At 41.0% G+C, this 18,555-nt stretch overlaps 1 protein-coding gene across 3 annotated transcripts in view; it reads right to left on the reverse strand.

The window, feature by feature from the left end:
- LOC106585190 (F-box and leucine-rich repeat protein 17) overlaps positions 1 to 18,555 on the reverse strand; it is a 316,982-nt gene that overhangs the window by 201,490 nt on the left and 96,937 nt on the right. For all 3 annotated transcript variants that reach the window (XR_006761752.1, XM_014171122.2, XM_014171124.2), the window contains one exon: positions 17,523 to 17,630. Coding sequence is in view for 2 of the 3 variants with exons in the window: in XM_014171122.2 (XP_014026597.1) it covers positions 17,523 to 17,630 (108 nt within the window). In the remaining variant the exon portion in view is untranslated. The remainder of the gene's footprint in view (positions 1 to 17,522; positions 17,631 to 18,555) is intronic.

An 18,555-nucleotide genomic window follows, 5' to 3' on the forward strand; every position in this document is an offset into this window, starting at 1 on the left:
CCTGCATTACACCTGCATTGCTTGCTGTTTGGGGTTTTAGGCTGGGTTTCTGTACAGCACTTTGTGACATCAGCTGATGTAAGAAGGGCTTTATAAATAAATGTTATTGTAGCATTTCTTTCACATGGCCCATCAATTTATACAAGTGTGTCTGGGTAAGCGTCCTCTAATAATAATTTTTATCTGTATACTTTCTGTTTTTGATATTGCTACTATGCTAGTAACCATTTCACTGTACTGTTTACACCTTCTGTATCCTGTGCATGTGACAAAGCAACGTAGATCTTATTTGATATAGTGTGTTTACCAGAAACGGTAATGTGAAGTACAACATAACCTGCACCAAAGTCAGATTAGGATATAAGCCAAGGACTGGATAAAGTGTAATTTTACCTGGGGATGGATACTACTTTTACCACTTCCAGTCTTGAAATATTTCATTGTTTACTACACTACTCACTGTGTTCAGCACATGGCCTCACAATTGAATGTACCAAGAGATGGGTGGGGCTAAGGCTTAAGATGATGTGAACAACGCTGAATGGGTGTAGACAAAGAAGAGCTCTCCAGTGGGTGTACCAAAACATTCAAGGGCCATTTTCTCAAAAGTGGGGTTAGAAGTTTATCAACTTTCAAAGCACAATTACTTTCCTATTGTTCCTCAACTGCAGTGTTTGGTATACCATTTTCTATCTCTGAGTCTCTACTTTGACCCAAAGGAAAAAACACAATTTCAAATCCTGCAACAAAGTACCAAATTCCAGGTGGTGCGTCACATTTGTGAGCACTCATAGACTGTAAGGATGGGAAAGGCCCGCTTTTGTCCCCATATGGTGGCTAACTGACTTGTTACAAGGTGTGGCAACTCTCCACATAGATTTAATTGACTGCAGCTGCACACCTGGCTGCAATTAGGGCTGCAGCAGAACATAGGCCATGCAGTGGCATTCACACAGGAGAGCGAAACATGCTGAAGCTCTGTCACAATCGTTGGACCAGAACCCCAATATGATTAAGGTTTTAAGCTCTCGCTGCCCTGGGGTAAAATACTATCTTCCCCAGTATTTATGGCCAGTGTTTGACTTGGAGCATTTGCTATGTTTAAGAACTGAATTGCCTTGTCTGACTACCACGTATGTGACACACTCCACCTATGGAGTTGTTACACATAAGGTAAACCATCAGTATAAAAAGATTGAACATACCCGAAAACAACTGTGCCTAATTGAGGAGTTCATAAATGTAAATTCTTTCTTGGACCATTGGAAATCACTCAACAAACAAAAAACATAATTGGAGACACAAAATGGAGAGAGTATGGATTAATCATTTTTAAACCGTATTTACAACCTCACCAAGGCACAAGACACCGAAGTTATCCATGACAAATTGCAGAAATTAGAATTTTTCATAAAAAAATCCACTAGATTTCTCCATCACTGAACAGGAATTGAGGACAAAATCCTGTGGTAACAATGGCATATTAAACAAGATAATTAAACATAGTTCTGGAAAATTCCAATTGGCCATCTTAAAATTATTCAATCTAAGTGTAGGCTATATCCTTGAGACTTGAAATGGACTCAAAACCCTTCAAGAGTGGAGATACATTTTTACCCCAGAATTAGAGGCATCTGTGTGAACACTAACCATGGGGTTGATACTTTGTAGTATTATAAATGCAAGACTTCCTTATCGTGTCTTCAGCAAGAGCCAAATTACATGTTTACCTAATTACCAAACATCTGATCATATTTACAACCTCTACTCCCTTATTGACACCCAAGTAAACCAACATAAAAATCCTCTCCTGCTTAGTCTTTTCTGAAAAAAACATTTTGTTCCATTTGGCATGAAGGTCTCCTCTAAAAACTTATTGAAAGTGCTGTTGGGGAAAAGATATGATTTTATCAAATCTAGGTATACAAACAGTAAATGTGCAATACAAATTGAATTCCAATACAGGGATGTATTCTAAGCCCCACTCTATTTAACATATAAAAAGTGTACAAAGCATGACAAACTGACCAGGTGAATCCAGGTGAAAGCTATGATCCATTATTTATGTCACCTGTCAAATTCACTTCAATCAGTATAGACAAAGGAAGGAGACAGAATAAAGAAGGATTTTTAAGCCTCAAGACAATTGAGACATGGATTGTGTATGGGTGCCATTCAGAGGGTGAATGGGCAAGACAAAAGATTGAAGTGCCTTTGAACGGGGTATGGTAGTAGGTGCCAGTGGCACCGGCTTGAGTGTATCAATAACTGCAACGGTGCTATTTCTTTTACGCTCAACAGTTTCCCGTGTGTATCGAAAAGGGTCCACCACCCAAAGGACATCCAGCCAACTTAACAGCTGTGTGACGCATTGAAGTCAACATGGGCCAGCATCCCTGTGGAACGTTTGACACCTTGTAGAGTCAGAGCCCCAACGAATTGAGACTGTTCTCAGAGTTAAAGGGTGTGGCAACTCAATATTAGGAAGGTGTTCCTAATGATTTATACCCTCAGTGTATATAAATAAATTGGCAAAACTATTCGAAAAGTCCACAGCACCTGGCCTCACCCTGTATGACATGAAAGTTGAATTCCTGCTGTATGCAGACGATCTAGTTCTGTTGTCATCCACAAAAGAGGGTCTACAACAATCAAAATATCCCTGACAAACTTCAAGACAAAAAAAACATGATTTTCAAAAAAAGATCCAAATCCTAAGGCTTAAAACAGAACTTCATAGTTAGAATGAAAAGACAGACAGAACACACTAAAGTCTATTCATATCTGGGCTTAAAAATAAGCCATATGGGTAATTTCTGCTTGGCTGCCAATGAACTGAGAGAAAGCAAGAAGGGCTTTTGGGGGCTTCCTGTGACATCACTCGAGCGATGGCATCTTTCTAGACAAGCGCTACCCCTGCGATTGAAAATGTCTTAATTTAATACTTTTTCAAACCCAACTTCCCAAAAAGTGCTGGAAAAGACTGATATGACGACTAAGCACATGAAAAACTAGTTGAGAAAGATGCTGAAGCCCTCACCAACACCTGACGATTCTTAGGAACCGTTGTCATCACCAGCTACAGTAGCATTAGCTCAAGTGCTAATGGTGTGGAGACGATACTGCAAGATATATGCAGGTTTCGAGAGATGAACGGAAAACTGGAGGAAATATTTATCTCCGTCGCTGGATTCAAACAATAAGTCACCCAGCTGGACGGGCGAATAAATGAGGCAGAGCACAGGATCAACAAAATGGAGAATGGCTGTTCCCGTAATGGCAGACTACTGAGCTACTTGCTGACGAGTGAGAAACAACTTGAAGCAAACAGCCCAAGCCTTTTTTGTGAAGATCAAATGCGAAAATGTACGGAATCTAAAATAATTCCGAGACTGGAGACACTGAAGTAGGTCCAAGTTTTTCGGTAAGAACTCTTCCACCTGAACTTGACCTACAGCTGGAAAGGGCGCACCGGTGCCTGACACCGAAGCAGGACGATGCAAGTACCCGAGCGAGATCCTTGGTGTTGAAATTCTTGAACTTTCAAACAAAGCAGATGGTGATATTAAAAGCATGGAACGAGACCTGTGCAACAAGGAAAAGAGAATTTCCATTGACAATGACTACACCTCAACAGTACAACGCAAGCGAAAAGGATATACCGGTATCATGACAGTTAAAATAAAAAAACATCAGGTTCCAGTCTCCCTACCCGGCAAAGCTGAAAGTAGAGCGGGATACAGGTCTTCAACTCGGCGTGGGAAGCAGCAGAAGGACTAAGCCCCCAGGGTATCAAGACCAACCTGTCCGAATGGGAAATGATGGAACGGGAGTGACAGCGCGTCGGATGGCACAGCGAGAGAGACCGGTCGTTCTCCAAGACGCAGTTCAACTTTTTGGGCAGTCAAGGGAAGACCAGCGCTGAATACTGTAAATGAGTGAGACAGTCCTAGGGACTTCTTTTTTTATATACATACACACACACACACACACACACACACATATATACGAATGCACACATATATATACGAATGCACAAAGTTGTGAGTGATAATGTGAAAGGTCTTCATAGTCAAATCAAGAGAAAGAAAATACAAAACGCAGTTGAAACAGTGCAAAGTAGCCTTTCTACAAAAAACATGTATCTGGTAAAGAACACCGGAAACTTAGTAGGTCATGGGCTCACCAAGATCTTTTTCTTGCCATCAGTCAGGTATGTGTGGGGTGGCCATTCTAATACAGGAGGACGGTTCAATTTTCTCATTCCTCTCAAGTTCAAGATACTGAAGGAAGATGTATTTTGATTAATGGGGGGACAGATGCCTCCTTACCTAATGTTTATGCTCCCACTGATAATAACCTGCAGTTCGTTAAAAATATATTTAATTTAATTCTGGATAAGGCAACTGGGGTGCTTATAATCGGAGGTGATTTTAATTGTGTGATGTCAAACAATCTAGACAAGCTTCCTGCAACCAACGTTCTCTCAAAAATGAGTTAAGCACTTAAGAATAGCTGTGTTAAGGCTGGATTGGTGGATATATGGCACCATGTGCATCCTACTTTTAATTCTAACCCACACAACACTTTTTTTTCAGAGTAACTAAGTGCGACCATCGGCCAGTGAGTCTCCAATGGGACATAAGAAATAATAGAATGTCTAAAAGATGGCGCTTTAACACTGGATTACTGAATGATATAGAAGTTAAGGTATTTGTTGAATCAGAGACAAAGCAACAGCTTGAAATCAAAGCCTTGCCTGAAATGTCGCCTGTTACTCTCTGGGAGTGTGCCAAAGCGTACCTGAGAGGGCGTATAATTGACTTTGCGTCTAAAAAAAAGAAAAGAAGTGAGGCCTATAGTCACGCTTGAAAATAAAAAATGTGAATTACAGTGGCAGCATAAGCAGCAGCAATCTCACATCTTAAAGGAGATGAAAGTGGCAAAGAAAAGCTGTTTTCTGGAAAATGATGTCATCTAAGGCTCTTAAAACAGAAATATTACGAAAGTGGAAACAGCAAACACAATTGCATTTTATCAATGGCAATTTGAATGCACAGAGATACCGTGACAAGATCCTTAGGCCCATTGTCGTGCCATTCATCTGCCACCATCACCTCATGCTTCGGCATGATAATGCACGGCCCCATGTCGCAAGGATCTGTACACAATTCATGGAAGCTGAAAATGTCCCAGTTCTTTCATGGCCTGCATACTCACCAGACGTCACACAATGAGCATGTTTCGGATGCTCTGGACCGACGTGTATGACTGCGTGTTCCAGTTCCCGCCAATATCCAGAAACGTTGCACAGCCATTGAAGAGGAGTGGGACAACATTCCACAGACCACAATCAACAGCCTGATGATCTCTATGTGAAAGAGACGTGTCGCGGTGCATGAGGCAAATGGTGGTCACACCACATACAGACTGGTTTTCTGATCCACGCCCCTACTTTTTTTTTTAAGGTATCTGTGACCAACAGATGCATATCTGTATTCCCAGTCATGTGAAAGCCATAGATTAGGGCCTAATTTATTTATTTCAATTGACTGATTTCCTTATATGAACTGTAACTCAGTAAAATATTTGAAATCTATCTTGATAGATGCATATCATGATAAAATGCTACCCCCATTAATTACTGTTATCCACAAGGAAGTGAAAAACCCTACACAATGCGGATCTTATAGACCTATTTCGCTGCAGCTTAACAAGCATACTGTCAGACTGAAGCGATTTGTCAGCACTATCATACATCCGGACCAAACAGGGTTCATAACAGGGAGGTACTCAGGAAATAATATCCACAGGCTTCTCAACATCATGGCGCACTCCCGGAGAGTAGGAGATGAAGCAGAGGTCCTCTCTCTGGATGCAGAAATGGCCTTTGACCGGGTTTCCTGGGAGCTTCTAGCCCAGACGTTGATCAAGTTCGGTTTCGGGCCAAGGTTTCCAAGTTGGATACAGGGATGCAAACTGGTGAGGGTCCAAAAAGGTAAAACATGCACTGAAACATGCACAAAAATCCCTGCTAGGGGGGAAATGCAGGTTAACTAATTAAACAACAAAGAATATGATCTACATGATCAGTCTCTGTGTGAAAAATAAAGTGGTTAATGTGAACCTAACTCACAGCTAAAAAAAATGTAAAGAGAGCAATCCAATGTTATTGTTTCCTAGACTTTACTGCAAATGAGAAAGAACAATACACTAATATTGCAATTAGCCATGACAGCCTTTATAATAGAACACTTGTGACCACACACACATCTAAATATAGCACTTGGGGAAAAAAACATCTTAAAGTAGAAATAGAATGAAACAAACAGGCATTCTATTTTTGCTCTATTATAGTGGCCACTATAGACATCAAGTGCAGAAGGCTACATGTGTGGGAAAAACGTTCACTGAATAAAAATAAAAAAAAGTCATAATCTCCCCACACACGTGTTACTGTCAAGTTCAACACAACAAAAGCAATATCTTTGGGCTACACTGCACATTATTACATTGTACACTTTCTGCCTGTGGACATCTGTTCTATAATGTGCCAGCAGAGCATGATACCCTTTGTTGGCATAATTGATCTCATTCAGGCAGAGTACACCTGGCATACCCCTTTTTATCCACTGTGTTGAAAAAGTGATAAAGTGCGTGGTGTTCCTTTCACCTCTATAGTGGCGTCCAGCTTAAGCCAGGCCCAGCTCCAGCTACACTTGTTGAATAACAAGCAACGCCTCATTTTCACCTACATCTCTCATTCTGAAAATTAACCACATACTGTAGTGGGAAAACATTAGTTCACAGATAACTAGTTATAGTTAGCTAACGAACAAAGTCACATTTCACACAGACTGCCAGGGTCCAGTAAGCAGCTAACGTGTTATAACTTGAGGAACGACAAGGAGTCGTAGCGAATTGGTTAGATTACTAACGTTAGCTCATCTGACATTGTGACTTTATTAGCCAGCCACTTTTCACCCCATAAACTCAATTTGATCAATTAAGTTGGCTAATGCCCATAATTTCTCCGGCTAGCTAAAATAACATTTGAACCAGCTAGCAAGATACTTAACAATGCTAACAATACTTGGTCCGCCACACTTTCTCCCTCACCTCAAACTTTCCAAATTGCAGTTGTTTTAGGTTACAGCTCATGAAGTACGCTTCATCACCTTCTCACCCCTGTCTCCGTGGTCAGGCTTCTCACCTACCTCTTCGTTATCTTTCAGAGGACGCGCTGCTGTAAATTAACTGACAAACTGCTTTTCCGCTCTCCCGCCGTCTTTCCAGAGCGCGCACTGATGCTGTAACTAGCAAATTGGTTGTCTCCTCTCTCTTCAGTCGCGTGCTGCATTCTGTTGTTATGTGAACGATTGGCTGAGCCTTGGATACAGCCAGTATTGCTCAAAACGCGCATCACTCGTTTGCATACAGCCAGTAGTCATCCAAACTTTTCTCATCGGATCTACACGAATCACGTAGGTCACCTATTTTGGATTCAAAACGGCGAATTTTCGCCGAAAGATGACTAGTTTGCATCCCTGTGGATAAGAATACTTTATTCAAATCAAAAAGCCTCAGTTCATGCAAACAGTGCTATATCCAATTATTTTATTCTGGATAGAGGGACAACACAAGGTTGCGGATTGAGCCCCCTACTGTTTGATAACTGTATTGAACCTTTAGCCCAAATGATAAGGGATGAAGAGGATATTAAAAAAAAGGTATTAAGATTGGTGGAAAGGAACACAAGATTTCCCTATATGCAGATGACGTTCTCCTCTATTTATCTTAGCCACAGGAATCCATCCCATGTAGATTATTAAATAGTTTGGTCATTACTCAGGGTACAAAGTAAATGTTGACAAAGAGGCCATGAAAAGAGGAGGCGATATTTCACAGCAAGCAAAAGCCTTGCTGTCATTTAATATGGCCATATTGTAGTATAAGATATTTATGAATTACCATACCTGCTCGTCGAGATCATTTGTATGAAGCAAATTACACTAAAATGTATTGTATCAATAGAATTAGAGCAGATATGGACAGATGGAACATTCTGCCCCTCTATCTAATAGGGAGTAAAATCAGTCCAAATTAACATCCTGGCAAGATTACTACAGTATACCCATTTCAGATGCTACCTATCCCTATAACTACCTCTACTTTTGACCTACTGAATTGATTGATCACACGTTATATATGGTAAGAAAAACACCCAAGAGTGCAATTAAAAACACTTCAACTCTAAACAGTCAGGTGGCCTAGTTGTGCACAACCTTAAGTATTACTACTGGGAAGCTCAACTTAAACCATTGACTACCTGGCTTGTTGACGACAGTGGGTCTCAATGGCTCAACATTGAGAAGTCCTTTTGTACTTCAATACCCCGGCAGTTCTTCCATTTTCCAATTCCAATATCAGAGAACATGAGCTAAGCACCTGGTCTCAGTTCAAATATACCTGTCAGTCTCAAAACTTTGTACCATCTCTGACTCAGGTTATAAAAGGGTGGTCTGGATTTATTCTGTCTTTCATACACCAACCTTTCCATGGAGACACATTAAAGTCATTCCAGCAGCAAACGGAGTGAGTTTGGCCTACCTAGTAGGGTTGGGCGGTATCCCGAGTTTCATATCATCATACCGTCCTCCTCCCACCCCGGGATTTACGGTATTACCAGTTTAGTACACAAGGGGCCGCCAAAAAAAACCAACAACCATTGGGCTTCTATTACCACAATTGCAAATTTGCTTGGAGGCTGCTAGCTAAATATGCTAATGAGCGCAAACAAAAATAAACTAATTGCAAAGACAGGCAATCTAGCTCAAGTTATACATATATAAGTAGGAGCTACCAAATGCCATTTTTTGGTGAGTTTGGACATTTACAAGTGAATATGAACGAGAGACATTGTGCAAATGAACAACGTTTTGATGCATGCCGTACTGGCTCTGCAGCAGCATGTCTATACACTGTGTCTGTGTGGAGTCTGGAGTTGCTAAGGCAACGGGCCTGCCTGCGCTGTTCAAAGAAGGGGAGGAGCAAACAGGCCGAGAACGGAGAGGAGAAAAAGCGCAATGAAATCAAGACAGCAGTGGCAGCAGTACAAATAACTCATCCAAAAGACTTTGCCTTCTCAAACATGGCAGAAAGCTAACACAATATGATGCCCTTACTAATTCAGCCACTTACTTAGATGGCAAGTAAACTAGGGGTTGTATTAATGCATAATTCTGCGCTTTTTCACGCAGGTGAAAAAAAAAGATAAAACACATAAGAAATATCTTGCTGTGTTTTCTAAACACAGATCTAAAATGTTTGTTATTGTAATTTCTGCTCGGCATCAGACTAATTTTGTGCTTCAGTTGCACTTTTAAACTCGGATGAGAATTCACAAACAGGCATTCTATCAGCTGGCTACATTCTTTCTATGATAAGCCTAATATGATGGCCATGCATCGTTTTTGAAAAAAAGACCTTGCTTTTTGCATTGTAAGCTCATTTACTTGTATGGTTGCCCGCCAAATAGCGTCGCACTTCTGTTGTCATCCAATGAAAATGAAGCTTATGTCGAATGTGTTGCACTCATGTATGCAAGTCCCTGATTACTCTATTGAAGCAACAAAAAAAAACACTTGACTTTCAATATAAAACATGACTCCTGTCAACACACAGCTGTATTCGCCTGCTCCCGCTTTTCCTGTTGTGCTACTTACAAACAAACAGGTGACTGCCTCAACTGTGCTGGGGAACTAAGTAGGCTTCGTAATGTAAAATAATGTGACAGGTGAAATAAGAACGCAATCTTCTTTGTCTCCTAACGCATTGCACAAGTTGACCGCAGGTATTTACTTAAATGGCTACAAATATTAAAATGTATTGAAAAACTTCAAAGAAATTGTTTCAACGGTATTGAAAAACCATCCCGTGGCTATTTCCAAATACCCTGGTATACGGTATACCGCCCAAGCCTACTACCTAGGACAGATGTGGATATACATTCTTACAAAATCAGACACTTTCTAGAGAAGCATAAAGACTGGGCTATCATCCAGCACCCAAAACACCAGAACTGTTCCTGACGAGGTCTCAAAATCAAGAACCTGTCACCAACAGCATCTTCCTTTTGTACCAGAACCTTATTTCAACTGATGATTGTGACTCTTTGTATTTGAAAAGTAAATAAGAGATATAAATAGAGAAAGTTATCTCAGACCAAGAATGGGGTGCAATATGTACTGAGGTGCTCATAGTGACAAATTCTAACTCTTTGAGAGAATTTAAGCGGAAAGTGACTTCAAATTTTTCCAGAACCCCCAAACTTACGTTAAAAGCCGGAATCCCCGCTGCCAGTGACTGCTGGAGGCAGTGTGGAGAACAAGAAGGTAACCACCATCATATATTTTAGTCCTGTCCAAAGTTGAGCAACTTCTGGGACTTGGTGTACAGGGACCTCTGCCAAGTTTTTGAAGCAGAAATCCCACCGGATTTTAAGACCGCTGTATTAGGTGTTATATCTGCTGGTATCATTGGCAGGAAAAGTATTTATTTGTTACAAATTGGCTTCAACCCAGCGATTGTCCAAAATCTAAAGAGATTTATGAACTGGAAAGGATAACCCATTCTTTAAGACTTCAGGGTGAAACATGTATTTATAAAATGGGTACCTATAGAGAATACCCTTTTTCTGACACCCAACTGGAGTGATCCAAGCCCCCCCCCGGCTTTTATCTCTATTTTCTTCTCTTTTTTATATTACTGTCCTGTCTGTCTGTTGGTCAGTGATACTACTCTATTATAACTATTGCCGACAATACCGTCTTGTCCTCATTTAGATTATTATTATTTATTTTATTTTGTCAAGTATAACTTCTTATAGATAATTATATTAGTATGGTCTGTATTGTGGTACATGTATTGAATATGCACCTTTTTTCATTTTTGTATTTTTTTGTATTTTTTATTTCACCTTTATTTAACCAGGTAGGGTAGTTGAGAACAAGTTCTCATTTACAACTGTGACCTGGCCAAGATAAAGCAAAGCAGTGCGACACAAACAACACAGAGTTACACATAAACAAAGGTACAGTCAATAACACAAAAGAAAATAAAAATTGAAAAATCTATGTACAGTGTGTGCAAATGTAGAAGAGTAGGGAGGTAAGGCAATAAATAGGCCATAGAGGCGAAAATAATTACAATTTACCATTAACACTGGAGTGATAGATGTGCAGATGATGATGTGCAAGTAGAGATACTGGGGTGCAAAAGAGCAAGACCAATGACAATAATATATATTTTTTTTAAATGGCTTTTTACCCAATCAAAAGTCAAATTGACATACCAATTAGACCTGGCTCAAAATATTCAAATGTACAAATAAAACAATTGCCCTATATGGATATGAAGTACGGGGTCCACTAACCAATCAAGATTAATGTTTTTAGTTTTTTTTACAAACATCAAACTTAAATCCTTCATGCAGAGTACAGAGAAAAACCCCAAATAGTGCATGCAGGGCAGAATTAGGCCAATATCCATTACTAATTAATATCCAAAAAAACAAACCATCAAATTCTATAACCACCTAAAAACAAGCGACCCCCACTCCTACCACTACAAAGCCCTGAAATGCCAAGAGATTAACATAGAGAAAAGTCCCCTCATCCAGCTAGTCCTGAAAGCAAGTTCACAAATCACTACCAACCCAACAAAGCCTCAGGACAGCACTCGGACCCAACCAAATAATAACCAAACAAAAATAAAATGATATTACCTATTGGGAAAGCATTACAAAATCTCAAAGTAAATGTAAATGACCCTTAACACACAATGGCAGACTCTGACCACTGTGACTGATAGAAAGCTGAGATCTTTTTTTTTACAAATGTACAGACTCAGTCAGCATACCCTTAACATTGAAAGAGGCCGCCATAGCCAGACCTGACAGGCTTTGTGTCCACTGCCCACAAAATGAGGTGGAAACTGAGCTTCACTTCCTAATCTCCTGGCAAATATTTCCCTCAGATTACAAGGACCCAAAAATCATTTGAAAACATATCAAATATAAACAAGCCCCTGTATCCGTCAGGTGAAATACCGCAGTGTGCAATCGTCGCAGCAAAACGTGTGACCTGTTGCGATAAGAAAAGGGTAACCAGTGGAGAACAAACACTAAAGTAAATAAAACCTAGGCCATATATTTATCTGTTTATCTTACCATTTGTAATTCTACTTTTTGCACACAGCACATGCTCTCGCAAACACTGGGCCCTAGTGGAGCCAGCGAGTTGTACGAGTAGTTTCATTCGTCTGAACCATTATCTTCATTTATAGGCTATTTTATATTTTATTTCGTGTTGCGACCGACGGCCTGTACAGGTCCGGAGAGAGAGCCTAAATTCTAGTCACATTGATATGCCTAATGATCTGTAAATAGCTGATAGGAAGAGGTGAGAAATGGAAATACCGCACGCACGCACGCACACACAGAGAGAGAGAGAGGGTCAGTTCCTCTCCAGTGCACTAAGCCAAATGACCAGGGCTTACCAGGACGTGACATCACTCAGTCACAAAGAGTCTGACCCCACTGACACCCAGAAGATACAGACACATAACACCATAGATAGAGAGGTCTCATTCTGTACACCACTGACACCCAGAAGATAGACAGATAACACCATAGATACGGAGAGGTCTCATTCTGTACACCACTGACACCCAGAAGATACAGACAGATAACACCATAGATACGGAGAGGTCTCATTCTGTACACCACTGACACCCAGAAGATAGACAGATAACACCATAGATACGGAGAGGTCTCATTCTGTACACCACTGACACCCAGAAGATAGACAGATAACACCATAGATACGGAGAGGTCTCATTCTGTACACCACTGACACCCAGAAGATAGACAGATAACACCATAGATACGGAGAGGTCTCATTCTGTACACCACTGACACCAGAAAAGACAGATAACACCATAGATACGGAGAGGTCTCATTCTGTACACCACTGACACCCAGAAGATAGACAGATAACACCATAGATACGGAGAGGTCTCATTCTGTACACCACGGATGCACACACACACACAAAGAAATAAACAACCACTCAAACACACAACCCCTGCACCCACATAACACACAATACTGCCATCACACACACACACACACACACACACACACACACACACACACACACACACACACACACACACACACACACACACACACACACACACACACACACACACACACACACACACACACACCTCCAGGCTATAGAATACAAGTCAGTCAGTCTTAGTGCTGGGCAGAGCTTATTCCCCATCTGATTCGAAGGCCACAGAAGATATGGAAAAGCTATTTAACCCTTAACTTAGCAGCACCCCACGCCCCCACACACACCCTCACTCTGTACACCCCCGTCTTTTGTCGGTCCCCAGGTTGGAAGTCTTATCCAAAAAGGCAAGGATTATTATTCTTGAAGCACCACCGAAATTATACATCCTCCATTTCTCCCTTCTCCACCCGATGGCTGTGAATAAAATGATTATTACTCTATAATTCCCCATCCCTTCATCCCCTGTCTCCCTTCAGTCTTCTCCCCACCCACCCCTCCTCTCCTCTCCCCCAGACCTGTGTGTGTTCTGGTCTTATCTCAGAGTGAGGGGTTGGCTCGCAGGGCTCAGAGGGCACACTGTGATGATGTATTTGTCTGTTCCAGTCAGGGAGAGGAGATAAGAGACCAGAGGCTTCCACCAACCCCAGAGAAGGTGAGTCCTACATGGGGTGCATGTGCCTGCCTACCTGCCTGCCTCTTTCTCTGCATCACTATCACAATTTTTCTGCCTGTGTTTCCCTCTCTAAAAACACACACACACACACACACACACACACACACACACACACACACACACACACACACACACACACACACACACACACACACACACACACAAATAATGTTTAAAAAATGAAAAATAAATGATTATAATGCTACTTAAAGTAAGCGTCAAAACCTGTCCATTGTTATCAGATAATCTCTTGGTAAATACCAGAATCAGGGTTGGACTCGATTCAGAATTAAATGAAGAATACCTCAAATTTCAGTTCAATTCTTGAATTTGAATTCAAGTAGTATACAGGACACAGAATTGCAATTTGAATTTAAATGAAAGGAAAAATAATTAAATTCAGAGAAATTCAAATGCCTCTTCTATGCTATATTAGGTGTAGTCTATACAAATATACATCTTGTACATAAAACATGTCGTTATATACATGCATATAAAATATTATTGAAACAGCTGATTTTCAGGACACTTAAAATGAATGATCGAGGGGAAAAAAACTTGTATGCGAATATTCTAAGTTATTACATTTCATGAATCACTTAAATTTGGTTAAAAATGGCGGAAATACTACATTTTCCAGAATGCATTATTTTAACCCACAAGTTCACCCAAACAAATGAAATGGTTGGTGGAAATATAAGCACTAAGGTTAAAAGAGTAGATGAACATTGTTTCCAGAGAAAAGTGATGTATTATTTGGTATCTGGAAGTGTGACCTGTCTGTTTCAAATGAAACTCATGTTTGATGACTGAGTGGAATTTATTTGAACTGCACTAAATTCAATTCTACTCCTGTCCCTCAAATTCAAAATTCCACATCCTGTGGGGTGTGGCCAATTCAATTTGAATTTCAACTCATGAGTTGAATGGGAGTCAATTCCCAAACTCTGAACTGAGCCCAACCCTGATGAGAAAACCGTAAAATCTCCTCCTCACCAGCCCTTGCTCAGCGTAAATGTTATTTGACGGGCCAACTCATTTTAAAATAACTCGTCTTTCAAGTCTCAAATTAATACCAGAGACACGATGTCTCCAAATAAAAAAAAGGACACATCCATAGCCGTTTCCAACATGGCTCCTTTCTGACATTCTAGAAACAGCCCATTTTGTTTGGTCTCTGGCCGCCACTCTCCTGAGAAGTCTCACGCACACAAAGGCATTCCACACTCCACATTCTGCAGCGCTGGGGAGGCTGATGTGAGACTGATGTGATGTATGAGGGCATTGTGGAAAAGTGGAGCCCATCACTGAGACATCTAAGGCAGGGGAGTGAAGGCTTTCTGGCCCTGAACAACACTCTTACAGAGTTTGATATGGACGACCTTGAGTTAATGACTTCCAAATGAGCGCCGTGCGTTTGACAGACAGAGAGGGATGTGTTGATGTACCATTAGCTCCATATACAGGGTTGGAGGGGTCAGTGTAATGGACGTCTGTCGGGGTGTTTTCTCCCCCCTCTACTTTGATAATGAAACTGTTAGATGTGGGGAGGGGATGGCCTCAGCTGCGTCTCAGTTCAGCTTTCAAAGGAAGCGTGAAGCAGATCGCAGGCTAGGCTACTAGAGGTCAGAGAGAGAGCGAGAGAGGAGTAAAGAAAATCTCACACTGTCATTTTTCACCGTGTTTAACTCGGATACTGTTGTTAATACTCACATGGGCGCGCACAGACACTTTACACACAGTCATTAAAACGAAAAAAGGTCAAACTCCAGCTGGGTTGGTCCAACCACACACTTAGACCTCATTCATTCCGGCTCCACCTCTGTGGTCTGACCTTTGACCTCACTCAAGCGAGACCCCTCGACCCAGAAAAAGAGGAACGATTCATTTCGGAGGTTAACGCACACAGACAAATGAAGGAAAACATTCATCTGGTGAAGGATCCACCAAGCAGACCAGAGAAGTAAAACGAGACGAGTGAGGCCACCGGCAAAGACGCACACACCCTGATCCCGTATCCATTACCATGCCTTGGGATGTGACAACCAACGTCAACATAACCATTAATACCGCCAACAAGCCTTCGGTGACTAAGATGTATCACTTTGTTGTGTGACAGATATTCTGTTGTGTGGCTGTATATCACAAAACAAATGTTAACACAGAAGACAATTAGTTCCCATGGCCCTAAAATAGATCAAATTTTAGCATATTTAATTTAATTGCCTACAATTTAATTACTGCTACAAAACATTCTATTTTATTCTACACCCTTGTGGTGAACTACTTGAAATGGCAGCTCACTTGATAAAAATAAAACTTTAATTGAATCCCGCTTGCAATGTCGTTTCTCAGAAGTGGCTACAAAGTCTATTAAAGGTAAATTAATAGTAACCAATACAAGAAAAGTTAATAAAAAATAATGGATTTTTCCTGATAACTCAGGAGTGTTTGGAAGAACGTCACTGATATGAGCGAGCGTGACAATAGACAGAACGAGTCAGGAGAGGAGAGACGGAAGATGTCCTCGGAGTAATCAGAAATGCAACGATTTCAAAACGGAAGAATATTTCCAATGGCTGCTGAACGAGACTGAATGAGGCGAGGAATCCAAGTCGAAACGCTGATAATTACCACCTCTGATTAGTCAGAGAGAGAACGAGAGGGTGGACGGGGAGAGAGAGCTAGAAAAGGAGGGAGAGAGAGAGAGGGGGTATGGTGCTGGTGTGAGACCAGGAAACTGAAGAGTAAGGTGTCAAACGCAGAAACACACACTCACACTGAACATATGTCATGGAACTAAGTCTTCTCTTGGTTTACACAATTACCTCATGTTCTAATGAACAGTAACCTCCTTGAACACACAGGGATAACTTTCACTTATCTGGCGTGGGTTCACTTCCCCCAATTACCTGCAGGTATGCTAATATGATAATGAATTGTTAGCATCATTATATTTCTCTGAAGCAGCGTGCCCAAGGTCAAAGCCAACAGCTCGGTTGATCGGCCAGACCGTGAAAAAATAAATTAATCTGCTGTTTAATCTAATAACGAGGCAGAGCATCAGGCTTCTCCTCTCATTAACACAAGTGTAATTGCATTTGAGGAGGCACACACACCAACGTACACACAGGCAAAGATCAATTCATTACAGGTGGAAAAGGGGAAATAGCAGTACTGAAACAGAAAATACAGGATTACCTGATAATTGACATTCTGTGTGACTGTGTGTGTGTGTGTGTGTGTGTGTGTGATATCTTTAACCATGAAGCCCTTCTCATTAGAATGGTAATAGTGAAACAGCAGGGTGTTGTATTAGGATTCGTCTCATTACACTTTCAGGAGATTTAAAGTTTACTTTGAAAGTTACAAAAACACTCAGACCTGTAGTTAAAGTGTATTTCAGGAAAGTTGCATGCCCTTCGTAAAAAAATGTTTTTTTCTAAAACACTTCAATAATAATAACTTTAATTTCTAAATATAAAAACGGTTTCTACAGAGTACTTACTTTCCTTGGCATTCAGCTAAAGTACGTACTTATTCCACCTTAATTCAGCCAGGTGTTCACAGCCTGCTTGACATTTTACGAGACATTAGTAAACATTTTTTTTGTACAAAAAATGGAAAACCTGATTTCCACACCGTAGCTTGCATTCATTCACCAGCACTCACAGGTAAACGTTGGCCATTTTATGAAGCCTACTCACCTCAGTAAGATGGATGACTCCCAGTGATGTCACAGAACAGCCCATGAAGCCCACAAACTGCAGCTCAGGACAGTGCTCGGCAAACGCCCTCACCGACTTATCAGTCACCTGACAGGGGAGAGAGGGAGGGGAAGGGTTAACATTTCAACGTGTTGGAGCTTTGTCAAGGAGAACGTCGACCAAAACATTTGGAAGCATTTTGGAGTTACCCTCGCGCACCGGCTGTGTGTCTGACAACACTAATATCGGTGTGCCTACAAGCCTGACACGAATAGTTAGTACAGTATTTAGCAAGTATTTCTGTCTCTGCTTTTTCAACAGAAACATACTTTATATATATATATATATATATATATATATAATTAATTTGGAGGTTAAAACCTGGTGTCCTGGTCTTTTGTGTGCGAGTATCTCCATTCTATATGTAATGCCCATCAGATATTCTGTCACTGCACTCTCCCGATCACTGTGTCAACATTCAATGCCTCTCCTCCCTTTGAAGTTGACTTGAATTGCTGGAAGAGAGAGGAGAGGGAACAAACGAAGGAATAAAAAGAAAAAAGGGGGAGAGGTTGAAGGACTGGGACAGGCAGTTGGTTCGGGGCGCAGAGCTATGATGGATTAGTCCGTCTCCATCCTTCACAGAGGAGGAAACGCAAACAGCTCGTTATGGATTGATGATCAATACGCAGGGAGAACATTGTCCCGGTCCCTCTCACTATATCAATATGGATTCCACACAAATTCTTCAGAGAGCGGCATTGATGAAAATGAGAGCATTTTTCCTTTGCTAAGCAGGGTGCATCTGCTCTGTGAAAGATGGGAACGATATCTTGCATTCATTCACCCGCACACACAGGTACACGTTGGCCATTTTATGAAGTTGCATGCTAATATAAATCAAACACAGAGTGTGTGGGGGGGCAAGAAGAACGAGAAAGAAAGATTACTGTCCATTTCTCCACTGAGATCAAACTGAGAACACACAAAGAAAAAGAAAGTAGAAAAAACAGCTCTCTGTATTCAGTTGGCT

The sequence above is a fragment of the Salmo salar genome, chromosome ssa24 (genome assembly GCF_905237065.1).
Source record: "Salmo salar chromosome ssa24, Ssal_v3.1, whole genome shotgun sequence".
NCBI classification, from domain to species: Eukaryota; Metazoa; Chordata; class Actinopteri; order Salmoniformes; family Salmonidae; genus Salmo; species Salmo salar.